Source organism: Tachypleus tridentatus, chromosome 2, assembly GCF_004210375.1.
Source record: "Tachypleus tridentatus isolate NWPU-2018 chromosome 2, ASM421037v1, whole genome shotgun sequence".
Classification (NCBI taxonomy): domain Eukaryota; kingdom Metazoa; phylum Arthropoda; class Merostomata; order Xiphosura; family Limulidae; genus Tachypleus; species Tachypleus tridentatus.
In genome coordinates this window covers 144,561,296-144,589,039 of record NC_134826.1, presented here as the reverse complement: position 1 = coordinate 144,589,039, position 27,744 = coordinate 144,561,296, and the positions used below count along the sequence as shown (strand labels likewise).

Below are 27,744 nucleotides of genomic sequence, written 5' to 3'. Positions count from 1 at the left end.
GTATTATAATGTTACACTTTCTTCATGTTAATTAGTGTTATAAGTTACTTTACACATTCTCTGTATTAGTAGGTGTATTATAACGTTACACTTTCTTCTTGTTAATTAGTGTTATAAGTTACTTTACACTTTCTTTGTATTAGTATGTGTATTATAATGTTACACTTTCTTTATGTTAATTAGTGTTATAAGGTTACTTTACACTTTCTTTGTATTAGTAGGTGTATTATAGTGTTACACTTTCTTTATGTTAATTAGTGTTATAAGGTTACTTTACACTTTCTTTGTATTAGTAGGTGTATTATAATGTTACACTTTCTTCATGTTAATTAGTGTTATGAGGTTACTTTACACTTTCTTTGTATTAGTAGGTGTATTATAATGTTACACTTTCTTCATGTTAATTAGTGTTATGAGGTTTCTTTATACTTTCTTTGTATTAGTAGGTGTATTATAATGTTACACTTTCTTCATGTTAATTAGTGTTATGAGGTTACTTTACACTTTCTTTGTATTGGTAGGTGTATTATAATGTTACAATTTCTTCATGTTAATTAGTGTTATAAAGTTACTTTACACTTTCTTTGTATTAGTAGGTGTATTATAACGTTACAATTTCTTCATGTTAATTAGTGTTATAAGGTTACTTTACACTTTCTTTGTATTAGTAGGTGTATTATAATGTTACACTTCTTCATGTTAATTAGTGTTATAAGGTTACTTTACACTTTCTCTGTATTAGTAGGTGTATTATAACGTTACACTTTCTTCATGTTAATTAGTGTTATAATGTTACTTTACACTTTCTTTGTATTAGTAGGTGTATTATAATGTTACACTTCTTCATGTTAATTAGTGTTATAAGGTTACTTTACACTTTCTCTGTATTAGTAGGTGTATTATAACGTTACACTTTCTTCATGTTAATTAGTGTTATAATGTTACTTTACACTTTCTTTGTATTAGTAGGTGTATTATAATGTTACACTTCTTCATGTTAATTAGTGTTATAAGGTTACTTTACACTTTCTCTGTATTGGTAGGTGTATTATAATGTTACAATTTCTTCATGTTAATTAGTGTTATAAGGTTACTTTACACTTTCTTTGTATTAGTAGGTGTATTATAACGTTACAATTTCTTCATGTTAATTAGTGTTATAAGGTTACTTTACACTTTCTTTGTATTAGTAGGTGTATTATAATGTTACACTTTCTTTATGTTAATTAGTGTTATAAGGTTACTTTACACTTTCTTTGTATTAGTAGGTGTATTATAACGTTACACTTTCTTCATGTTAATTAGTGTTATAAGTTACTTTACACTTTCTCTGTATTAGTAGGTGTTTAGTAATGTTACACTTTCTTTATGTTAATTAATGTTATAAGGTTACTTTACACTTTCTTTGTATTAGTAGGTGTATTATAACGTTACACTTTCTTCATGTTAATTAGTGTTATAAGTTACTTTACACTTTCTTTGTATTAGTAGGTGTTTTATAACGTTACACTTCATGTTAATTAGTGTTATAAGTTACTTTACACTTCTTTGTATTAGTAGGTGTATTATAACGTTACACTTTCTTCATGTTAATTAGTGTGTTATAAGGTTACTTTACACTTTCTTTTTATTAGTAGGTGTATTATAATGTTACACTTTCTTCATGTTAATTAGTGTGTTATAAGGTTACTTTACACTTTCTTTGCATTAGTAGGTGTATTATAATGTTACACTTTCTTCATGTTAATTAGTGTTATGAGGTTACTTTATACTTTCTTTGTATTAGTAGGTGTATTATAATGTTACACTTTCTTCATGTTAATTAGTGTTATGAGGTTACTTTACACTTTCTTTGTATTGGTAGGTGTATTATAATGTTACAATTTCTTCATGTTAATTAGTGTTATAAGGTTGCTTTACACTTTCTTTGTATTAGTAGGTGTATTATAACGTTACAATTTCTTCATGTTAATTAGTGTTATAAGGTTACTTTACACTTTCTTTGTATTAGTAGGTGTATTATAATGTTACACTTCTTCATGTTAATTAGTGTTATAAGGTTACTTTACACTTTCTTTGTATTAGTAGGTGTATTATAATGTTACACTTTCTTCATGTTAATTAGTGTGTTATAAGGTTACTTTACACTTTCTTTGTATTAGTAGGTGTATTATAATGTTACGCTTTCTTCATGTTAATTAGTGTTATAAGCTACTTTACACTTTCTTTGTGTTAGTAGGTGTATTATAACGTTACACTTTCTTCATGTTAGTTAGTGTTATGAGGTTACTTTACTCTTTCTTTGCCTTAGTAGGTGTATTGTAATGTTACACTTTCTTCATGTTAATTAGTGTTATGAGGTTACTTTACACTTTCTTTGCATCAGTAGGTGTATTATAGTGTTACACTTTCTTTATGTTAATTAGTGTTATAAGGTTACTTTACACTTTCTTTGTATTAGTAGGTGTATTATAGTGTTACACTTTCTTCATGTTAATTAGTGTTATGAGGTTACTTTACACTTTCTTTGCATTAGTAGGTGTATTATAATGTTACACTTTCTTCATGTTAATTAGTGTTATGAGGTTACTTTATACTTTCTTTGTATTAGTAGGTGTATTATAATGTTACACTTTCTTCATGTTAATTAGTGTAATGAGGTTACTTTACACTTTCTTTGTATTGGTATGTGTATTATAATGTTACAATTTCTTCATGTTAATTAGTGTTATAAGATTAATTTACACTTTCTTTGTATTAGTAGGTGTATTATAACGTTACACTTTCTTCATGTTAATTAGTGTTATAAGGTTACTTTACACTTTCTTTGTATTAGTAGGTGTATTATAATGTTACACTTCTTCATGTTAATTAGTGTTATAAGGTTACTTTACACTTTCTCTGTATTGGTAGGTGTATTATAATGTTACAATTTCTTCATGTTAATTAGTGTTATAAGGTTACTTTACACTTTCTTTGTATTAGTAGGTGTATTATAACGTTACAATTTCTTCATGTTAATTAGTGTTATAAGGTTACTTTACACTTTCTTTGTATTAGTAGGTGTATTATAATGTTACACTTCTTCATGTTAATTAGTGTTATAAGGTTACTTTACACTTTCTTTGTATTAGTAGGTGTATTATAACATTACACTTTCTTCATGTTAATTAGTGTTATAAGTTACTTTACACTTTCTCTGTATTAGTAGGTGTTTAGTAATGTTACACTTTCTTTATGTTAATTAGTGTTATAAGGTTACTTTACACTTTCTTTGTATTAGTAGGTGTATTATAACGTTACACTTTCTTCATGTTAATTAGTGTTATAAGTTACTTTACACTTTCTTTGTATTAGTAGGTGTATTATAACGTTACACTTCATGTTAATTAGTGTTATAAGTTACTTTACACTTTCTTTGTATTAGTAGGTGTATTATAACGTTACACTTTCTTCATGTTAATTAGTGTGTTATAAGGTTACTTTACACTTTCTTTGTATTAGGTGTATTATAACGCTACACTTTCTTCATGTTAATTAGTGTGTTATAAGGTTACTTTACACTTTCTTTGTATTAGTAGGTGTATTATAATGTTACACTTTCTTCATGTTAATTAGTGTGTTATAAGGTTACTTTACACTTTCTTTGTATTAGTAGGTGTATTATAATGTTACACTTTCTTTATGTTAATTAGTGTTATAAGGTTACTTTACACTTTCTTTGTATTAGTAGGTGTATTATAACGTTACACTTTCTTCTTGTTAATTAGTGTTATAAGTTACTTTACACTTCCTCTGTATTAGTAGGTGTATTATAATGTTACACTTTCTTCATGTTAATTAGTGTTATAAGTTACTTTACACATTCTCTGTATTAGTAGGTGTATTATAACGTTACACTTTCTTCTTGTTAATTAGTGTTATAAGTTACTTTACACTTCCTCTGTATTAGTAGGTGTATTATAATGTTACTCTTTCTTCATGTTAATTAGTGTTATAAGTTACTTTACACTTTCTTTGTATTAGTAGGTGTATTATAACGTTACACTTCATGTTAATTAGTGTTATTAGTTACTTTACACTTTCTTTGTATTAGTAGGTGTTTAGTAATGTTACACTTTCTTCATGTTAATTAGTGTGTTATAAGGTTACTTTACACTTTCTTTGTATTAGTAGGTGTATTATAACGCTACACTTTCTTCATGTTAATTAGTGTGTTATAAGGTTACTTTACACTTTCTTTGTATTAGTAGGTGTATTATAATGTTACATTTTCTTCATGTTAATTAGTGTGTTATAAGGTTACTTTACACTTTCTTTGTATTAGTAGGTGTATTATAACGTTACACTTTCTTGTTAATTAGTGTTATAAGTTACTTTACACTTCCTCTGTATTAGTAGGTGTATTATAACGTTACACTTTCTTCATGTTAATTAGTGTTATAAGTTACTTTACACATTCTCTGTATTAGTAGGTGTATTATAATGTTACACTTTCTTCATGTTAATTAGTGTTATAAGTTACTTTACACATTCTTTGTATTAGTAGGTGTATTATAACGTTACACTTTCTTCATGTTAATTAGTGTTATATGGTTACTTTACACTTTCTTTGTATTAGTAGGTGTATTATAATTTTACATTTTCTTCGTGTTAATTAGTGTTACAAGTTAATTCATACTTTCTTGTTATATGTATGAGGTGACGTTTTTAATGCGTGTTATCAGGCTACTTTACATTTTCTTTGTGTTAATATGTATTAGATCACACTTCATCTGAGTAGGTATAAGAATACACTTTCTGTGTGTTAATAGATGTATTTTACACTTTTGTCATGTATAATAGGTGTATTATAAGGTTACTTTACACTTTTTTCATTTATGTAACATTAGTTCAATTCCTTTAGAAGCCAATCTTTTAGCATATTTGTTAGCAATAACCTAGTAAATATCATATTGTTTCATGTCATTGTAATCGATCTCAGTCAGATCATAACATTACATTGAAATTTGTTTGAGCTGTAGTAATATTTTTAAAGTAGTCCAAGTTCTTGTTTTCATTTAATGGTTCAGTTTATAAGTGCAGCTATGGATTCCTCTGATTTATGGCCCCTTCAAGGGTTGCCCATGTAGTTTATTTTAATGGTGTATATTGATTATGCTTCACATCAGAAAGGTGAAATGGGAAGACGTAGAGAAGGTAATAGAAGGTGATGCATTTTGTTGTAGTCCACATATTTGTTAATCACTATAGATAACTTTTGAATGTTATTTTATTTGTAAAGCACAAGTTCTCATTTCAGTTGTTTCAAGAATGTATTGGTTCTTTTGTAGTAATTTATATATTATTGTAGACGTAATCACTTTGCTAATTTGTCATTTTATCCAGAATAATTCTGCTGTACAGTGGACATCCAGTCTGCTAAGTGCTAATGTTTTTTTCCAGAATTATTCTGCTGTACAGTGGGCATCCAGTCTTCTAAGTGCTAATGTTTTTTACAGAATAATTCTGCTGTACAGTGGACATCCAGTCTGCCAAGTGCTAATGTTTTTTTACAGAATAATTCTGCTGTACAGTGGACATCCAGTCTGCTAAGTGCTAATGTTTTTTTTCCAGAATAATTCTGCTTTACAGTGGACATCCAGTCTACTAAGTGCTAATGTTTTTTTCCAGAATAATTCTGCTGTACAGTGGACATCCAGTCTGCTAAGTGCTAATGTTTTTTTCCAGAATAATTCTGCTGTACAGTGGACATCCAGTCTACTAAGTGCTAATGTTTTTTTCCAGAATAATTCTGCTGTACAGTGGACATCCAGTCTACTAAGTGCTAATGTTTTTTTTCCAGAATAATTCTGCTGTACAGTGGACATCCAGTCTACTAAGTGCTAATGTTTTTTTTCCAGAATAATTCTGCTGTACAGTGGACATCCAGTCTACTAAGTGCTAATGTTTTTTTTCCAGAATAATTCTGCTTTACAGTGGACATCCAGTCTACTAAGTGCTAATGTTTTTTTACAGAATAATTCTGCTGTACAGTGGACATCCAGTCTACTAAGTGCTAATGTTTTTTTACAGAATAATTCTGCTGTACAGTGGACATCCAGTCTACTAAGTGCTAATGTTTTTTTCCAGAATAATTCTGCTGTACAGTGGACATCCAGTCTACTAAGTGCTAATGTTTTTTTTCCAGAATAATTCTGCTGTACAGTGGACATCCAGTCTACTAAGTGCTAATGTTTTTTTTCCAGAATAATTCTGCTGTACAGTGGACATCCAGTCTGCTAAGTGCTTATTATCCTCTTTTGTTGACTGGCTCTTCTCTGATTGTCTGTTTCTGGGCTGAGGTATGTACCATTTATTTTACAATTTTTTAATATTTAGCACCCCTTCCATTTAATATATTAGATAATTTCTAAATAACTTGTATAAATATAAATTAATGTATGTCTGAGTAAGGAAAGCTTATGCATTTTTTGTATGGTAATCCATTTCTGTTGTGTAGTCAACAACAATTTACATTATTCCATGCTTAAAAATAGCTGTGATGTTTTATTTGTATGTTCTTGTTTTTTTTTGTGATATTTTGAACTAAAGTAATCTTTTGTGAGGATGTTGTATCTTGTTTCTTCTTTATTCTAAGACAGAAGTTGTTGGTAAATTTAATGTTTTCATTTCATAATGTCAACACATGCATTTATGAAACCTACAAGTGAAAGTAACAAGTTTATTGTGAGCTGACTGAAACATATTTACTTCTGATTGTCTGTCAATTTATAGACTGCATAGTTTTTGAAATAGTAAAATTGTAATATGACTTCTTGAAAGTGTAAAATTATGTCCCACATTTCAATGTTTTTGTTTCAGTTGTATCCATATTCAATTTGTAAGCATGTAGACAATGGTTCTACTTTAAGATTTTTATTATTATTGAATTAATGGTAACAGGTAATGAACATGTAATGGCTTAGCATGGCTAGGTGGTTAAGGTGCTCGGCTCGTAATCTTAGGGTCATGAGTTCGAATTCCAGTCACACCAAAAATGCTTGCTCTTTCAGCTCTGAGGGTGTTGTATGTGACGGTTAATTCTACTATTCATTGGTAAAAGATAGTTTATGAGTTGGTGTTGGGTGGTGATGACTAGCTGCCTTCCCTCTTGTCTTACACTGCTAAATTAGGGATAACTTGAGCAGATAACCCTCGTGTAGCTTTGCACAAAATTAAAAAACAAACAACAAACATGTAATTGATAAGGACCAATGATGTGGTTAATTAATAAGAAAATCAAACCAGTTACATTGTCCATTTTAAAAATAACACTTTGTCATGATTTCTCCTTTGTAGTTAGGATCACTCATTTTAACAGTGGGTTTTATTGTATTTGTTAGTTGGAAAAAATCCCTTAAGGATGATTGTACTAATTAATATAAAGGAATTAATCCTTATTGTTTTTCAAGATTTAGTGTTCTTGTGGTCAGAATAGTTATTTTTCAGTTTTTAGTTCTGTGTACTTGTATTTATGAACATTTTTATGTAACAGACTAACAAAAAATAAATAAAAAATATTAGATAATTTATAGATTTGATACTACTAACTTTTAACATAGTATGTGTGTGTGTGTCCTTACAAAATTTGTCAGTCTTTCAGTAAATGTTGCGATATTTCACATTAAAAATACATTTTTTCAGTGAAATATTTTTATTAAACTAAGAAAAGATTTGTTCATGAATGTGTTGAGTATTTATTTTGCATAGTCCATGTGCAAAGTGATTTTCATGTTAAGATTAAAAATATGTTTCTACATCTCAAAAATCTCGCATTTCATTTGTGTGTGATCAATACATTTCAACTGTTTGAGTAAAACTATACATTTTATCTGCTACTTTCTTATACCTAACTGTATACAAGGTCGGTCAAATTGACTGACCTTATATTCACTAAAAAAAATAAATCTAAATGATTTCAAATGGTAGCATGAAACTACCTTCATGTATCCTAACTAACTTTTAAACATAACACTATATATCTATTCATACTTACTGTTTTATTACCTATTGAAATGTATCTAACAATCATTCAAGCCATTATAAGTTGTAAATCACTAGGGAGCTCACATTACACTGAAATACATAACCCATGAGCTGCTTGCCTGCATATCCTGTGAAATATTTTTATTATATTATTATCTATTTTACCTAATCTAACCTTAACTCATCTAAATAGATTTCTATGTTTACATTTTAATTACTTTTGTAATAATAAATAAAGAATAAAAAAAAGTTTTTTTTTTTCTATTTAATGTTGATGACACTTAACCCTACTTTATTATGCTAATGGTAGTAATGCAGTTAATAGTTTTTATTTAATTAAATGTTCTACCAAAGAATATGGAATAATAACATGCAAAAATGGTACATTTTTTTTTAACTTTCTAATTATGCAACAAGAACTGTTATAAATTCTTCCAAGCTAGTTACATTTCCTGTAGAAATGAAGCTTGTACTAACAGTGAAATTGGCAATTCTCCATTCAGAAAACAGTGTAATACATCACATTTAACAGATGAAAATCTTGGCTTTCTATTGGTTATACCTAATATAGAGTTTAAAATACCAGAGAAGTATTACCAAATCTTGAAAGAGAAGATATGATGTGGGGGTGTCAAGAAAGGTCTGGTTTTCTATTTGATGGGTCTGTAACCATTTTCTATTGGTTATACCTAATATAGAGTTTAAAATACCAGATAAGTATTACCAAATCTTGAAAGAGAAGATATGATGTGGGGGTGTCAAGAAAGGTCTGGTTTTCTGTTTGATGGGTCTGTAACCATTTTCTATTGGTTATACCTAATATAGAGTTTAAAATACCAGATAAGTATTACCAAATCTTGAAAGAGAAGATATGATGTGGGGGTGTCAAGAAAGGTCTGGTTTTCTATTTGATGGGTCTGTAACCATTTTCTATTGGTTATACCTAATATAGAGTTTAAAATACCAGATAAGTATTACCAAATCTTGAAAGAGAAGATATGATGTGGGGGTGTCAAGAAAGGTCTGGTTTTCTGTTTGATGGGTCTGTAACCATTTTCTATTGGTTATACCTAATATAGAGTTTAAAATACCAGAGAAGTATTACCAAATCTTGAAAGAGAAGATATGATGTGGGGGTGTCAAGAAAGGTCTGGTTTTCTATTTGATGGGTCTGTAACCATTTTCTATTGGTTATACCTAATATAGAGTTTAAAATACCAGAGAAGTATTACCAAATCTTGAAAGAGAAGATATGATGTGGGGGTGTCAAGAAAGGTCTGGTTTTCTATTTGATGGGTCTGTAACCATTTTCTATTGGTTATACCTAATATAGAGTTTAAAATACCAGAGAAGTATTACCAAATCTTGAAAGAGAAGATATGATGTGGGGGTGTCAAGAAAGGTCTGGTTTTCTATTTGATGGGTCTGTAACCATTTTCTATTGGTTATACCTAATATAGAGTTTAAAATACCAGAGAAGTATTACCAAATCTTGAAAGAGAAGATATGATGTGGGGGTGTCGAGAAAGGTCTGGTTTTCTATTTGATGGGTCTGTAACCATTTTCTATTGGTTATACCTAATTTATAGAGTTTAAAATACCAGAGAAGTATTACCAAATCTTGAAAGAGAAGATATGATGTGGGGGTGTCAAGAAAGGTCTGGTTTTCTATTTGATGGGTCTGTAACCAAACAAAATTGTTAACAAATAATGCTTTGTATGAGCAATGATGATATTATAGTTAGTAATTTTAGGTAAAGTGTCTTTACTTATTGGTGAGGTAGCAAATAAAATAGAAGGGATGCTTAGAGAAAATGTCACATTTTTTATTAATGGGGAAACTCAGGATTTTTTTAAAACACTGCTTTATAGAATTAAGGACTTAAAGATTATGTACTCTTAAACCATGGATTTTATACTATATTAATTGGTATAATATAAACAAAGATAGTTTAGTAACTTATTGGAAATAAGTCATTAAAATCTTGTGACATGCACAGTAAATGATGTCCAGGCAGAAAGGTTTAATGAGCATTGAGATCAGTCAACCTGTGTAAATATGAGACATTCTGGAAGTTATGTATGTTCATATATGTAGATAATATATACACAGTTATTGAAATTGGGTGGTAAGTGATGGAATGCTGTACTGACATTTCTGAAAAAAAACAACATATGCTGACCCTTTTTTAAGAATGTTTTAATGGACATGAGGGACAAGTGTATCTTCAAACAAGCACTTTTTAGTTCCTGTTTTGACCACTAGATTGTGCATGCATATGTGTGTGTATATATATGTTGTTTTCAGTTTATATAAAGCACCTGTGGTTTCAAATAAGCCATTCTGTCTTTTTTTAGCTTTCTATTTTTCAAGAGACTAATTAAAAGTAGTATTGGAAGTTCAACTAAGACTTTATTTTCTGTGGGCTGTTTTTAAAGAAATTATGAAAAATTACAGATTTTCCATTTGAGAGACTTGAGACTGGATAAACCTCGGTTCCTGAATAAATCATTTCTTGGATTCTTGGCTTTTAATATCATCACCTACTCTCTGTTATTGGCTGAGCTTGTATTGTTGCAGTTGGATACCCATAATGAGTGTGAAAAGGTAAGAAACGTTTCCAGAAAGTTTTGTAACAATTTAAAACAAGAGTAGCAAAATATAGAGTATTTTTATTTAGTGTTAACTGTTACAGTTATTAAGCATGGATACAAACTTTAAGGGTGACACTCACTGTAACATTTATTAATCATGGATACAAACTTTAAGGGTGACACTCGCTTCTTGACAAAAATAAGACTTCTCTCATGTAATTATAAAAATTGACTTAGCAGGATTTGAACATGCAACTCTGTTCACTAAGAATAAACACATTTGAATTTTTGTGTTAGATATGGAGCTGGGTTATTAGTGGGCTTGGTTAATATTCAGCCTGATTAATCAATTACACTTAATTAATTAGTTTGTCAAATTGCAATACTTGCAAGCAAAAAATAGTGGACAATGAGTGGTTCCAGTCATTTGTCATTTAGTCAAATATTCAAAAAGAAAAACAGAAATAAGAAGCAAGTTCTATGTTTTGTAGCAATAAGAATCAAACCCAAGACCACTGAGTGATGAGTCACCTTCCTCCTGAAATCAACAGTGCAAGAAAATAAACTGGAGTAAGGAACGAAAATAAGAGATTGGGCAAAGCATAGATAATCCATTATGTAGCTATGTAGACAAACATACCAATATTTTGATTACTTGTATAGTTTGAATACACTAATCTCAATTGGCTATTTTCATCACATTTCATTGTAATTTCATTTAATCAATTTTTTGGAATAATTAAAAATATTAAAATTCCAAAATGGTACTACATCCCCTCCCTCATAGCTATCTCACCCTTTATTTGCTCTCTAGGCATTGATAAACATTTTAAAAATGTACCAGTCTTTATACCCCTATATTTCTTTGTCATTTAAGCAACATGAGCTGATCATGTGACCACCCTTCACCAATCCTGTTTCACTTTCTATACTAACACAGGTAGATCCCTCTACCCTTCCAACACAATCCTCACTTTCTCAGTTGGAAATTCTTGTGTATAGACATATGTTTTATGTTCATCTTTTTTTTTTTTTATTGTGCTTAATCACCAATTAATACCAGTTTCAAGTTCAAGTTTCTACTTGTTTCTTATTGAGTTTTTCTGTTTCCTGAATTCTTCTTTGCTCATATGAATTTGGTTTCTTATTGCACTTGATAATTTTCTTGCTGTAAGTAGACAGCAGTTATAATGCCAGACCTCAGTTGCAAGTTTCACGACAAGTGTCGAGAAAGCACAAACTTTTATTTGTGGGGAGTTTGTGTCTTATGTGTCGCTGGCATTTTTTAATTTTTATATTTCAAGATAGGTATTGTTCTGTTTTCCAATTGGTCTGTGGTAAGTTTTTCAGTGTGTATGTTTCAGTCTTTAAATGTACCCATGTGAGCTTACGTAAGCCTCAGTGTATGGATCTAATTTCTGCGCTTAATAACTAATGTCATTCATATCTTCTCTGGTTGTCGTTGTATATGTTTAAAGTTTATACTTTTTCTTTCAACCAGGTTACTTTAGTTTACATTTTGCATTTAAAGTCTGTTTCTTCTGTTAACAGGGTTTAATATTTTATCTTTTGTCACTGTTAATGTTACTTAGTCATACATTCTTTTTTATTTGTATCTAATTAGGGATACGTTTTGAGTCAACCTTTGTTTTTGTTAACTAGTTACCCTATTTATTCTCATATTCTATAGGGTAAGTTTTCCTTTGTCTTTTAGTGTCAACTTTGTTCTGTGATTGAGGGTCATTTGTCTTATCAGTCCCTTTAGCAGTTCTGCACTTTAGGTGTTACTTATTGTTGTAGGTCAGTGTTCTTAGTTTTGCAGATGTGTTCTTTTAAGCTCTTTCAGTACATGTTTTAAAGTTTTTCACTGCTTATTAATTCTGTATACTTTCTTCATTTGCTTTAGTTTGTGTCTTTTTGGCTTTTCAAGACATTTCTGTTCTCTGTGAGGATTTGTCTTTCATTTTGTTCCTCTTCAACTCACTTCCCAGGTTTCCTTCTTTTCTCTTCTAGAGGTTAGGGTGTTGAACTCATAATCTGAGGGTCATGGTTTAAATCCTCGTCACACCAAAAATATTAGTCTTTTCAGCCATGGGGACATTATAATGTCATGGTCACTCCCAGTATTCATTGGTAAAACAGTAGCCCAAGAGTGAGTGGTGATGACTAGCTGCCTTGCCTCTGATCTTGCACTGCTAAATTAGGGATGACTAGTGCAGATAGCCCTTGTGTAGCTTTGCACAAAATTAAAATCAAACCAGACCAAATTCTTCTCTAGATCATACTTTTTCTGGTTGTCTTGCTTAGTCTGTTTGTTTCCTACTATGCAACAGAGCTGCCTAATGTTATTAGTGTGGAGCCAGCTCCACGAGCAGTTTACTCCCACCCCTCTTTGTCTCACAATATATGGGAGTTTAATGTTCTGGGTGTATACCTATCTGCAGTTGCCACACTATGCCATGGTGTCCAACCTCTCTCTTTGTACTCCAATGTCATGTTCGTTTCTTTGGTTCCTCCAGACAAGTTTTGCCTTCCTCTTCTGGGTGCTCGCTGACTATCTCTCTTCAGTTCTATATTCACTTCTTTTTTCAAGAATCTTCTCAATTGGGATTCTTTTCTATTTGGAGAAGTCCTTTGCTCATCCATCACAGTGTCTTATTCATTTGGGGGTTCTCTTAACTTCCCTTTTTTGGTCAAACTTAGCTGCCTTCACTATTTCTTCAGGATATTGAGTGGACAGTCACATTTGGTATTCCGTCTCCTTCACTTTGTCAGTGAGGATCTTTTTTGTTTTGGATGTGATCTTCTTTTGTGTCTGAAACATGTGCATTCCCTTCACTGGATGCTTCTTGACCAAAGGAATTTCCCTCATGGTCTACTGGATCATCCCATTTCTCTTCATTTCCCTGAGTTTTGGTTGGTGGTCAGTCAAGGAGGCTACTCTCCATATCCACATCTTGGTTCTTTGTTCTTTATGTGCTTTCCTCCCTTTCCTGCAGGGAGAATGGTTTTGGTTCTTTCTGCAATTCCACTATTGTCAGCTTTATTTATCTAGAAAGGGGAACCATGTAGTGATTTCTGTATGATCAGACTAATTTTCATGTATTGAGTCAATTACCTTGATATGACTGTTCTGGCAGTTCATGTTGCACAAGTTCTGATTCTTGTTGTTGATCTATTGTCTTGCCCTCACCAGGTTTTCCACAAAGTGGTCTTTTCATCCTCATATTCAGAGTTTGTCTGTTTAAACTGTTGCTCTCTAAAGAGGTGATTTGTCAAACTCTCTTTTCTTTTCCTCTTCCACCAACTTTCTCTTGCCTGGGTTGTGCCATTTTTTCATCTGGCCCACTTGACGTTTCTTTTGTTCTGATGGATTGGGATCTCCATATTGCTCTTCCTGTTCTCTGGTTCTTATTAAAACCATTTCTCTTAACAACCTCAGTCCTTTCCTTCCTACATACAGTCTTTGCCATTTCAATTTGCATGACATCCTTTATTATTTTTTGTTTATTTTGTTATCCTGATTTGGCATTTTTTCCTTGGACTTTGGCTGACTTTGCCTTTTCTCCTCTTTCCTTCCTTTCCTTTTATCATCTTCTTTGTTCAGTTTATTTCCTGATGCTCTGTTGTTTGGCTTGTACTGTCTCTTTTCATTGTTCTTGTTCTTCTTTCTTCTATTACACTGTTGGATTGGGTTCATCAACTCTTACACCCGGCATATATGGACGTGTCTCTGGCAAGTCGGCATCAACATTATGTTTCTTCATTCCTAATATGTCATTTGACTGTCTTTAGCTGCTTGGCTTCTCTGTTATTTGGAGATCTTTTAAGCTGGTATGTGGACAACTCATTAAACTTTCATTATTTGTTCTCTGCGTAACTTCACTGATTCTTCCTGTGGTGATTCTACACTCGTCTGTTTGCCTGTGATTGGGGTAAGCCATGATTATTTTCTCTCTCATATTGCTACTTATACCACATGATCCCACTGATGGTGGGTGTTGCCTGGTCAGATATGCTGAATTTTATATTGTGTCACTTTATCTGTGACTTTGATATTATATATATAAATTTTATATATATATAAAATACTTATTTTTAAATTAAACTTGTGTATATATATCCCAAGGACTATAACTCCTCATGAGTAAAGCACATAGAGGTTTTTACTCATGTCTTCTGACATATGATTCTTACAAACTGGGTCTTTCTGTTTTTTTAAAATAGGGAAATGCAGACATCCATAGCACTGTCTCCAGTGGCTTATTCCTCTGGACTCTCCCATGCATACCCACTTCTTTCTTCTGGTGGAGTGCAGGTGGGGTTCTTTGCAACTTCTGGTTTCCTGTCATTGGAGTTGTGGACCTTGGAGATTTTCTCACGAGTGGGGTTTGTACAACAATGCTATTTCATAACCATATCTACTTACTCGATGAGAAGAGGGCTGTTGTTATGTTTATGTTATACACACAATGTGGTATGCAGTCTATTATGCAAGGCTGCTCCATTGGATGGTTTATGCTCAGGTGGATTGCACTTGACATAATTCATTGTGTGTACCAAGGGGTTTCTCTCAGTTGTTTTTGCCTAGGTGGAGATCACTTGGCTGTCTTGGTATAAGTCCAAGATTCTTCCCCTGCATATTTTTGTTCCAGTAGACTGCACTTGTTGATTTTACAAACTTGTACAGTGCACTTCCCTGTTAGTTTTTGTCTTTTAACTGCTCTTGGCATAATACATCTTATCACAAGTACTTTCCCATGGAGGTTTTATGCCTGAATCGACTGCACTTGCCTTTTCATATATGGTCGTCTAGCCTAGCCACATATTCTCTTTGTTACATGTCTTCTGTTCCAGAAGTTGTGCTATTTATTTTAATTATGACCTACTTTTTTAATAGAAGTTTCTTGGTTATTTGTTCATGCACCATCATTGATTACTATACCTTTCCGATGTGGGATTCCAGGAGGGAGAAAAGGTGTTACTACCTTTTGGAATTTAACATTTTTTTACATGTAAAATGCATTTTCAGTAAGTTCTTACTTCCATTTCCCGCTCTTTCTCCCCACTGATTTGCTAATGTTTTTGGGTTTGCATGTGTCGATTCTTGAAAGCGAGAATTGTGCCACAAGCATAGAAGGAGCAACCTGCAATGGGATTGGTGGAGGGTGGTCACATGATCAACACATCCTCCTATAATGACATAAAAAATATAGGGGTATAAAAGACTGGTGCACTTTTAAAAAGTCTACAAATGTTTAGAAGGCAAATGAAGGTTAAGAGAACTGTGCCACAAACATGGAAGGAGCTACCTGCAATGGGATTGGTGGAGGGTGGTCACATGATCAACACATCCTCCTATAATGACATAAAAAAATATAGGGGTATAAAAGACTGGTGCACTTTTGAAACGTCTACAAATGTTTAGAAGGCAAATGAAGGTTAAGAGAACTGTGCCACAACCATAGAAGGAGCTACCTGCAATGGGATTGGTGGAGGGTGGTCACATGATCAACACATGCTCCTACAATGACATAAAAAAAATATAGGGGTATAAAAGACTGGTGCACTTTTAAAAAGTCTACAAATGTTTAGAGGGCAAATGAAAGTTAAGAGAACTGTGAGTAAGTTGAGGTAGGTTGTTATTCGATATACGTTTCCAATGTAAAAAAAATGTTAACATTGTAAACACTAAACCTCATTAATCAATTAATTATAACAGCAATCATTGTAATTCCTGCTCATAGGTAATTAATTAAATGAATCAGTTGTATTGATCTAGTGTAGGTTTTTGTTATTATGTTAATTGCATAACATGTCATGGGTTTCCTAGTTAAGCATTCATTATCTTTTCCTCTGTTATGTGTTATGACTTTGTAAATACAAACAAGATAATACTTAATCAGAAAGCAAGATATAAATATTATAACCAGTGGGAGTTGGTGAGTGTTTTTTTTTTGGACTGCAAGTATTACTGAAATAGATAATTAGTTGTACACAGTCTTCAACTGTGCACTACATCAGCCAAATTTTGTACAAAGTAAACTGCCTCATTGCCTAAGGATCTTAGAACTATAAAATGTTGCTTGTTCATAATTTGCAAGTGTCGTGACTTTCGTTTTAACGATATATGGTACAATTAAGAATCATTAGTGTTTGGCTGTGTTTAGTGAACATGTATCCAATATTCCCTTTATGATGCAGGACCACATAACAGCCAGTTAAGTGTTGTGCATATCACCAGTAAGGCACCCAAATAACCAGCTGGTAACATTGTAAATTGGTCTAGTGATCTAATAAGATTGATGGTCTGAACATCTCCCCCTCCAAAAAAAATAAAGAAAAGTACTTCACCAGTATCAAGGCAATGTGAAGATGTGAAAAATAAATCATTCTGGGTATGGATGGCAAAAATTAGAAGAAACATTGTTTGACTATTTTTATTACTAGGATGAAACTTTGAAGAATGGATAGCAACTGCCTTTTTTGGAGACACAAGTGTAGAGGACAACGTTTCGAAAGTCTTCTGCCTTTCAACTCGAAGACAAAAGGCGGAAGACTTTCGAAACGTTGTCCTCTACACTTGTGTCTCCACAACATGCCATTGCCGTCCATTCTACAAAGTTTCATCATGAATACTCTGCCTAAATAATCTGTCAAAGAATAATTTACAGTTACACTCATTGATTGTTTAAATGCGTGTTCAAGGAACTTTCCTTTTTAAGCTGTTACTGAATTTGTTTTTATGCACATGTAATAATAAGTTTAGTGTTAGGAGTATACTGAAAGTGATATACCAAGTGAAACTGATTTTATATGTCTGTAATTAAGGTCCACAGAATTAATTAATTAATTGTGTTAAAACAGTAATTAATGAGTAGAAATTGAGCAACTAGAAACATGCGTTAAATAATAATAATAAAAAAAACATGTTCTTGAACTGTTGAAATATAATTTTGTGAATAGTAAGAAATAAAGAAAACAATATAATTATAATAATTGATAATTATAATAATTGATATTGATATAATTGATGCTTGTAAGGTATAAGAGTTCATTGTTTATAGTTTTGGTTTGTGACTGAAGGAGAAATGTTTTGGGTTACTAAATCTTCAGTTAACACAGATTTTTTTTTTAAGTTTGTCATGTATAAATCAGGAATACAAGGTGTATGAATGCTTATATTAATGTTTTATTCCAAAAAATTGTAAAGATGTCTTCTCTTTTAACCAATAAGGATTTAGAATGCTAAAATCAGGGGTTTGATTTCCCTTGGTGGACTCAGCAGATTGCCTGATGTGGCTTTGCTATAAGAAAACAAGCACATTCTTTTAACCAGATTTATTTTATTTTAGAATAATCATAATTATGTTATTACTATTTGAATAATTCACATTCCTAACTTTATTATGATCATTAGATTTGTATTTTAAAACTTTCTGAATTCAGAGAAACTAATGTTCACTTCCTTGAAACATTTTAAGAACAGCTTCCTGAGAGTAGCATCAAAACATTTATAGTAGTTTATATGTGTAAAATAAGTAAGAACATTCAACAGTTAGAAATGGAAAATAATTTATTGTATAAAGTAAAATATAACTTTTTAACTTTATACAATGAATTACAATGCATTCGTTTTAAACCTTGAATGTTCTTACCTATTTTATGAACTCTGTGCACCAGAATTATCATAGAATATGCTGAGCAAACATTTAAACTTTAGTGCTAGACAGACCAGCCTTAAGTATTTGTTTTCATGTTAATTGATTGTCTCAATTAATTTATTTCATAATTTTTTTTCTGTTTAACAATTACAGTTTTTGTCTTGTGAAATGTGTAATTATTAACTAATGCTAAATTTTTTTTTTGTCTACAGATTTTCTTCACAAGGATTTTTAATGGACTCTTTGCATTTTTGATAGTTGTGGTGGTTGTGTTTTTTCTTATCTATGGTGTTCAGATGTATTTCAAAGTAAGTAACGTTTTATCTTAAACAACAAGGTATCAACTTTATTGTGCATTTTGTTTTTGAAATGTAATAACGTAGTGTTTGGTGATGTCATGCATAATTGTTAAATATTTTAAAACCACGTTTTGTGTGTATGACAGCAGGTTATGGTAGTTATTCTCATTTCCTGTTTCCAAAACAAATTCAGCCACAACTTTACACTTCCAAACTTAATTTAAAACTATTTTATTCTTTGGAACTAACACAGTAAAAACTGGTTTTAATGGAATAATTACACTATCTACTATCGGCAGAGAACAAAGTGTTTTTTAATGTTGCTTAATTTGCCTTAAGAAAATGTGTACATATTTGTATACAATTATTCTTTATATGTATAAGTATAGACATGGTGATTGTAGGAAGATTTGGTCCAGATAATGTAGTGTGATAAAGATGTACACTGAAAAATAAAACGTTATGGTCTTTAAGTAATTCATATAAATACATTTTCATCATAGGTCAGTAATAGAAAATTAGATTTCTATATTTAAAAATATGATGTCATAAAGCATAGTAATGGGGTTTAGTAAACATAATTAGATTAATTTGTTGCTCTGACTATACTATTACAGAAATGATATGCTTTATTTACATTTGTCTTAGTAAGGTTTTATATATGAAATTCAAGTCATCAATAAATATTTGTTTTCCCTTTACGTGCGTTAAACATAAAGAATGCATTATGGATGTTTTACTTCTGTGTTTATTAGACAAAGGTTAGGTAGTGGATGGCTAGAATATGTTTTTTTTCCCAAACTATATCACTCTAATGATGTTTGTTTTTATCATACTGTTACTACATTTCCACATCGAGGGGGGGAAACAAAAAAAATCCATAATTTATTTTCTTGTTTCTAAGGTTAACTGATTTTCATAAATTTACCCTAGGCAGTGAATGAGTTACTCGTCTGTTATAGGTTTTGGACACATAAACTTTGACTTCTCTATTTAGAAATGTGAGTTTCCTGTTTGGCAAGATGTATGTTATTCAGTCATATGTAGATTGCCTTGTAATAAAATAAAGTTATCTATAATTACTAATAGACAGCATGCATTTTAAAGAAAAGAATTGGAAATCAGTTGTGAAGATAATTTGTCTTGTAATGCTCTCATCACATGGCAGACAGTTTGTTACTTAGTTGTTTAGCCACAGATAAAAGAGTTTCATTTGTGGCAATGAGATGACTAACTAAAAAGATTGTAGAGTGATAAGTAACTGGACTGATTTTGACTGACTTAGTTTGGTCATCATCTTTATCGATTTGATTAAACTAGTAATTTTAAAATAGTTTTAAATTTTGCAAATTTAATAGAAATATAACCAAGTTAACGTGTTATTAACAAAGTATATCTGTATAAGTAATTGTTTAAAAAAAAATTAATTATGCAAAATAAATATTCGCCTTCTCTCGCAGAATAGCTTTTTTCTTGAGTTTGTGCCATCTGCCAAAGAGATTTGCAAGCCACTAACCTTTATGAAAACTCCAACGTAATCACATGATGACATAATAATGTAACAGAACCCTCCAACAGTAGGAGTGTGACACACCTTTATGTGCAGTAGCTGTCTCTGCGTTCTTGATTGATTGATTTTTAACGTATTCAATATGAAATTATAGTTTAGTGTGAACTGTTTTTTTTGCAAATGTGAGTGAAAACACTCTTCATCCTGAACAAAATACCAATAATTAATTGGGAAGTTTTTTATCCATGATAAATTTGATGGCCATTGTGCAATGTGTGATGGGATCCATGATGCAGCCAGGACCATTCACTTCAGTCTCTTTCACTGGCTTCTATTTCTATTCTTTCATGTCTGAAGTTGTACAGAATGAATTTAAACACATTTTTTCCCACCTTTTAGTTTTGTTTTGGGAATGTCCTTATCTACTGAGAAAACTTAATCTAAGATTTTCAAACCTTATTATTCAGGTATGAACAGCTCTCTTTCTCTCTTGTATCCTTTGACTCTTCCTTCTCTTTATTACACAACCCCTCCTCTCATGAGTTGTCCATCCCTTACATTTCTTTACATGCCAGTTCCTTTCCAGATCAACTTCATTCTTTTCACTTGATTGATCCTCATATTCTGGCATATGGTCAATGTTACCATTTCTTGACACCCGCTATTTGGAACCATTCTTGTCTGTTTAAGGGATGGATTCATTATCAGCTGTTTCTCTATCTAATGCATAAACTTTCTCTCGTGTAGCCCTTCTCTCTGCCCAATATAGGTGCTTTTCTTTTGCCTTTATCTTATGATGGAAGTACTTCATCCTTCCTCCAATGACTCTTTTGCCTCTCTTCTCTACAATGGCCTCCTCTGCCCTTCCTCTTATTAGTTGGTTTCTCTGTTGTTGGAACCTTTTAAAAAGTCTGTCACCTTTCCTCCAGGGCTTTTATTTTGCTCCATTTTCTTTGGAGGTTTTTGTGATATCACTAATTCCCTTAAATCATGAGTTAAAGCTACCTAGCATCAGTGTTCACTTTCTTCCTTACCTTTCTGTTTGTCTTGACTTTACCTCTCTAATTCTTTGTTCTGCTCCCCATTATATTCCTGTCTTCTGACCGTTCACTGCTGCCTGTCCTACTTTCAGCTGATGTCTTGCCTAGTTGGTTAGGGATTTATGGGAGTTTTGGTTTACAGATATGTTTCTTTGCTAATGGATAAGCTGTCAAAGTTTTCCTACAATCTTTTACTTTGCTTCTTTTTTTTCCCACAACCTTTTGCCTTGTGACACCTATCCTATCTTGTTTATCTTCTTTGCTGAAAGGGGCTAGTACTGAATTTGTTGGAGAAACAGGCCATTGAGAAGTTTCATGACCTTTCTCTCTGAGTTATTACTCCTACCTGTTTGTTGTTCCTAATAAGAATATGGACTGGTGTTCAGTTATCAACCTATTCTCCATCAGTCATTCCTTGGTTGTCCAACATTTTCAGAAGGAGAATGATTCTTTCATTGTTGGTCTGTGCCATTGTGTTGAATGCTTTTCTCTACAACCCAGTTACTTCATTCTCAATAACATTTTCCCTAATTTGTCCACGAGGATCACATTTTCCAATTCTGTGTCTTTCTGTTTGGAATAGCATTGGCCTCTCATTATTTCAGTTGTATTGTGCAGACTTTCACTCAACATCTTCAGAATCTGAGTCTGTAGTTTTACTTCTATATGGATGATTGGCTTTTTCTTACCCATTTTCATGCAGAATCATCTGAACATATATGTTTTTCATGAAGTTGCTCATCATAGGAGATTTGTGAAAATCTACCTGGGGATTCTCTTCAACTCTCACTTCAGCTTTTCCTGTCTTTAGTCCACTTACAAGACCTCAAGTATCTGGTCCCTGTAGCTTGTTCTTCACCTTTATATTATGCATGAAAGATTTTACCCTTTTAGAGACCAAGACTTATTTGGAACTCCAATTCAACATGCATTCATATGCATTCCCTACAGTGGGTTTTGCATGACCAGTAAAACCTTTCCTTGGGTCTACTGTCTTCTGCTCACTTTCTTTACTGGAGGGTTTTGCTTGGTAGCTATACTACCCCAACACCACATTTGACATTCATTTGCCTCCTCCAAAGCTGGACTTTTTCTGTATGAAGAGCACCCCCGAATGTCTGTCTGATTTTGGGTTCTTGGTCCCTGGAAAAGCTGGTATGCTGTCATTTGTTTCTTCTCCTCATGGATCATTTGATGATTTACCCCAACAATTTCATGTTCATGTCTCATATCAACCACCAATGGAGGGGGGGAGGGCACCTGGCACAGAACCATATAGTTTCAGGTATTGGGTCTTCTCTCTTTGGCCAGGTTCAGTTGGGTGTGTTTAATAGCCTGTCATGTTCTGTATACAATGGTGTGCTTATTGCTGTTGGTTTATTCTTTATCCTTTCTCCCTTTGCGGTTCTACCTTACAACATCTTACCTTCATTTTTTTATATGACTTGTGTATCTGTCGTTATTGGTTATTGGGCAGTATTATCTTCCACATTCCACCTTTTCTCATCAAACAGAATTTTTTCTTCACTTTTATCACCCTCTTCCACTCCTTTTTAATCCATTGTGACTAAGTCTTGAATACAGTTCTTCATGCTTTCATATCTCTTATCATGTGTTTTCTCTGTTACCTTTCTCTAAAATCGTATTTTCTTCTTCTTCTTGCCTGTGGCCACTGTTACTATAATTTCTATACTGTAGATACATCTTGTACTTTCTGCTACTACACATCTTCTTCTTTGTCCCTACTGGTCTTACTTTTCCGAGACTTCTCACCTGGATTGACTCCTGGATCCCATCAGGGTCATTTGCTGCTATCTTTCTTGCACTTCCGACTTTTTAGATTTCACTCAGTGTCTTTTTATTTCTTGGCATTCCTCCTCTCTTAGATACCTATTTTCCACCATCTTTACTGGATGGATCTGCTAACTTCTCCACTTTGAGGGATTTAATGATCATCACCCCTTTTTACTTACAGTCCATTTTTTCCATCCTCTGGAGAAGAATCTCTGGGTTGGCATGTGAATTACCCTCACACATTTTTCTTACCCACTGTTTATGTCACCTGGCTCTCTCATCTTGCTACTAATTTATTATGTGGTCCCACTAGGTGGTTTCCGTTGTCTCCGAGGGTATATTTAGCCAAACTGTACTGATCCAGCATAAAGCAAAGAGCTCATACTATCTGCCTTTACTTTATACGTGTCCACCACGAGATGGAGTGTTATGCAAGACAACCTGAGGTTTATTCATGGTATTTATTTATATATTTATATTACTTATCATGTCCATTCTTGACCCTACCAATTCCAAGGGCCAGCAAGGAAAAAGCCAGCACAAGAATTGTGTTTCTACTTACTTCTTGGCTCGTGCTTGGATGGTTTTAAAAGTTGGGTCTTGCAGTCATACATTACACTGTCTCCAATAACGGGCTTTTCTGGACTGTAAGACCAATGGGAATTCGAGACAATTCTCTGGATCTCCTTTATGCTGATTCTTTCACCTTTGTTGACTGAAGCATGGAAGACCTTTTTCATTTCCCAGTTTCCAGCCACTTAGGTAGTAGACCATTGAGAATTCTCACTGACTGGAGCTAAAACAAGGGATCCATCTACAGTAAGAAGTGGGGTTGTGGTGACATTTAAGAGTATTGTTCAGGTGTTCCTTCTTGTAAAACTATAATACATTGCAGTCTCTGAGTAACCATTACATCTCACTATTTCAATCCTTTATGTATCTGTTTATCTTATGAGTCCTTCTCCTGCAGCCACAATGTGTTTAGTAGAGTCAAGATTATGACTTCCAGTACATTCCACATCGTACTGGTAAACAAACAACAACATCCAACTCCTGTAGTTGGTGTGCAGGCCATAGATACTAATGGTTGAGTGGAGACATGCTTAATACATTGCTCTCCTTTCACAGCTGGCTTGAGGCTCATAGGGACTGATGGTAGAATTGAGGTGACCACTGTGTGTACACCAGAGATGTACATTGGTTCCAAATCTGATGGTTGGACACAGGTTTGTGTAAGTATCTATACTAATATAATTCCATACAGTGTCCTCCTGCAAATAGAATAGGGACCATAGTGCCTGTTTGCAAGGGTGATGAACATGTACAGTCTGAACAAACTCCTACTTTACTACACATACTGAATGCTCCAACAGCTTGTGTACCAGTATTTGAAGGATTCATGCACCTCTTCTCATATAGAAGCAAAGAGTGTACCCTAGATTAGACAAGATGTGGCCTTCCACAGGTGTGCCCCTATGGAGTCAGCCATTGAGTGTCACACCCCATGGATTTCCTTTAGACTCCTTTTGAAGGGAACTCAACTATGTAATTTTTGCACTAGTCGCTCTACCATCTCAACAAGGGATTCTAGCTATTCTTTGTGTAGCATATTTAATTTGGAAGTTAAAATTTTCCTTATCCGAAAATGAATTTCCTGTAGATATTTACTTCTGTATACATTCCCATTTGTCTTCCCAGCACACATTTCTTCATTATCTCCTCAGAGAAATGGGATTCCTAAGCACAAATGCAAGGGGAGCCATTGCACATGCAGATGTGTCATATTCCTATTTATAAAAGGTTCTGTTGCATCATTACATCATCAGGTAGCGACACAAGTTTGTGTGGTTTCACGTGAGATTAGATGGGAGTTTTCACGAGTTACGAGACTTTAACAGGAAAGAAGCTGTTGTGTCTGAAGAGGTGAGTACTGTATTTATAAGAACTACATTTTCAGATGAGGAAAATATTAGCTTTCTATCACTTCTTTCCAGATGCATGGTGGTTTTGCAGAGGGATCACTTGCATCTCCAGATACATCACAGCTTAGTCAGTCGAGGTTTGGTCTGATTTCACAAGCCCTTTTGCTTTTGGTTACTGTTGTATTTATTATTTCAGATGAACTTGGTACTTTCTGGAAAGACAAGTGAGTGTTCTTATTATTATTTATTGAAATCAGAATTATCTATCCCTCTATTTATAACAAGCAACTATTTGCCATTGTTTAATCTGTACCTAAAATATTGATGGTTAGGGCTAGCAGCAGTACAACAATTGCAAGCCACTTAGACCATTGATGTTTGAAACAAACACGTATTCTGAAAAATTGTGTTTGAGACATTGAGTATTAGTATGATGGTGTGGATGGGACATTATTGAAAATACAGTATATCACGTTGAGCCGTACTGTTTAGCTTTAAAAAGAGTAAAATCACATGACTTGTAATTTGTATCAAAAATTTATGAAAAAGAAAGTTGGAGATTAGAATTAAAGAACTGTACGTGTGTCTGTGTTTAATAATGTTTTTGTTGATTAAAAGTTGTTACTCCAGACAGTTGCTGGTTTTTAACATCCACCTTCAAACTTAAAATAAAAAAAAAAGCTATCAATGAATTATAATGGTGTAATGTATTAAATGCTGAAATCTTTTGAGTTAGGTAAATTTGAGAAAGAAGAAATTACAAGGAGTCATAAATGTTGAAGATTGATACTTGAAATAATCATCGTATTTGGCTATAAGCAATGACCTTGTTATAAGACTATTCAGTGACACCAGGAACTAGATGGTACAACATCTTGAATATCTAAGTTAAGAAAGGCTTATAGCCATGCATCATCTCCTTTAATGTTTAGCATCAGTTGCTAGATGTTGAGCCATGGAGTACCAGAATTTCTATGACTAGCCATGAATTGTTGTGGTGATTAAGTGTTACGCATCCAGTTTTAAAATGATGGTCAGTTAAATCATGGTACTATTGATGAGGTTTAAAGCACTGGTGTAGGTATGTTGGTGTACGCTGAATTTTGCACTTCGAGTGTGTGATGAATATATGTCAGGATTTCTAAATGACTTTGGTTGTTATTCTGAAATGCTGTATATTCTTTGCAAAAAGGACATACACAAAACCTGTTTCATTTAGAAGTATTAGTCACAATGTAAAATGTACATCTCTTAGAGTGCAGATGATAAATATTATGAAACGTGTTTGTGACCATTTAGATGGTGAAAACCTTTCACTTGGCATTAAATGACTGAACTTTGGAAAAACAAAAGTAAAGAAAATTTTATCCAAGATCAATTGTAGCCAAGCTTAAGCAGTGATTGTAGAAGAACAGTGGTTATTTCAACCAGAGACATTGTTTAACCTCATTAAGCAATGACAAATAACATCTGTCCATATGGCATCTGGGCAGTTTTTGATAGTATATATGAAATATTGTTAACAATATTAAGTTGTTGTTTATTACATATTTATTGTATTTTATTTTTAGGATCCCTGTATTGAGCCGTAACTTCTATGATGTAATGTTCAGAGTTGTAGAAATGGGAGTTGCTCTTTGGTTTCCTTGTGTGTTGTGGAATTGTGTCAGGTAACGAATCAGTTTGGTCTCTCAATGTAATGTACTTATATATCATATATAAATGAATATGTGTGGGTGTTCAATTCTGTTACATGAATGTAAATCTTTTTTATTGTTTCTTTATAATGTTCATATGCGACTTAAAAAATTAACTTGAAACTGAATTTAGATAGCTCATTACAGTAAATGTTAGTACACAGTTTGTCAGTTACGTATTGTTTCTTGTGAGAAGTTGTGATGTTCCATTGTATAAGGGTAGGAAGGAAATTTAAAATAAGTAATTTGGGGGTCATTTTGAAAGTAAAATGTAGATAATACAATAATATTTACATTATTAACGACATTTCAGTGCCATGCATTATTAATATAAATCAATAATGTGGTTTGATTAAATTTTGAATGTAACTATAAAAAAGATCATGTTATTATAGAGTTTGCCCCTTCAGTTTGCATGGGGTTAATGTGTTCTTCATGGGGTAGATATAAGTGTATTAAAAATAAAAATTGTATATTAAATAGTGTTTTGGAAGTGAAGTACATAGTATGTACTTCAGTGAGGTTGAAAACCCGTTACCAATCTACCAATTTAAAATGTAAAATTAGTTGATGTATTCCAAATCTTGTAAATCCAAAATTTTCATCAGCACAATTCCTGTCACATAATTAGTGTCTGTACTGATGAAAAATGTTAACTACTAGGGGTCTATTTGTAGAAATATTCATAGCAAGATGATTATTACTAGGGGTCTATTTGTAGAAATATTCATAGCAAGATGATTATTACTAGGGGTCTATTTGTAGAAATATTCATAGCAAGATGATTATATGCGATTTTAATTGCAGTAATCAGTGCTCTCTATAGCTGTATCCATTCTTGATACACATCTGTATTGCAATATCTGATATCTAATGATTACAGAAGTTGTAACTTCCATCTTTCAGAACCATAATGTTAATGGAAGTAACACAGTAAACTAGAAACTTCAGAGAACCACAGAACCACAAAAAAGCATTAGTCAAATCATAGAAAGCATGTGGACCAAGTGAAAGAAGAATTGTTGTTCTTGGTTGATCTTGGTATTCCAATGTGGACCAGTAGATATTACCATCTGAAACCAATTACTGGTTTCATCTTAAAGAATAACAGTCAATTACAAATGCAGCTGTGAATTCAACCCATACTGTGGTTTTCTTATTATGCAATGGCCAGTGCAGTATAGCATAAGTTAAT

General features: G+C 32.6%; 1 protein-coding gene across 4 annotated transcripts in view; it reads left to right on the top strand.

Annotated features, from left to right (window-relative positions):
- Positions 1–27,744, top strand: part of LOC143245293 (uncharacterized) — a 98,999-nt gene that overhangs the window by 47,196 nt on the left and 24,059 nt on the right. For all 4 annotated transcript variants that reach the window (XM_076491471.1, XM_076491474.1, XM_076491472.1 and 1 more), the window contains exons 5-9: positions 6,249–6,344; positions 10,487–10,636; positions 18,500–18,595; positions 24,925–25,076; positions 26,424–26,522. In XM_076491471.1, the coding sequence (XP_076347586.1) occupies positions 6,249–6,344; positions 10,487–10,636; positions 18,500–18,595; positions 24,925–25,076; positions 26,424–26,522 (593 nt within the window). The remainder of the gene's footprint in view (positions 1–6,248; positions 6,345–10,486; positions 10,637–18,499; positions 18,596–24,924; positions 25,077–26,423; positions 26,523–27,744) is intronic.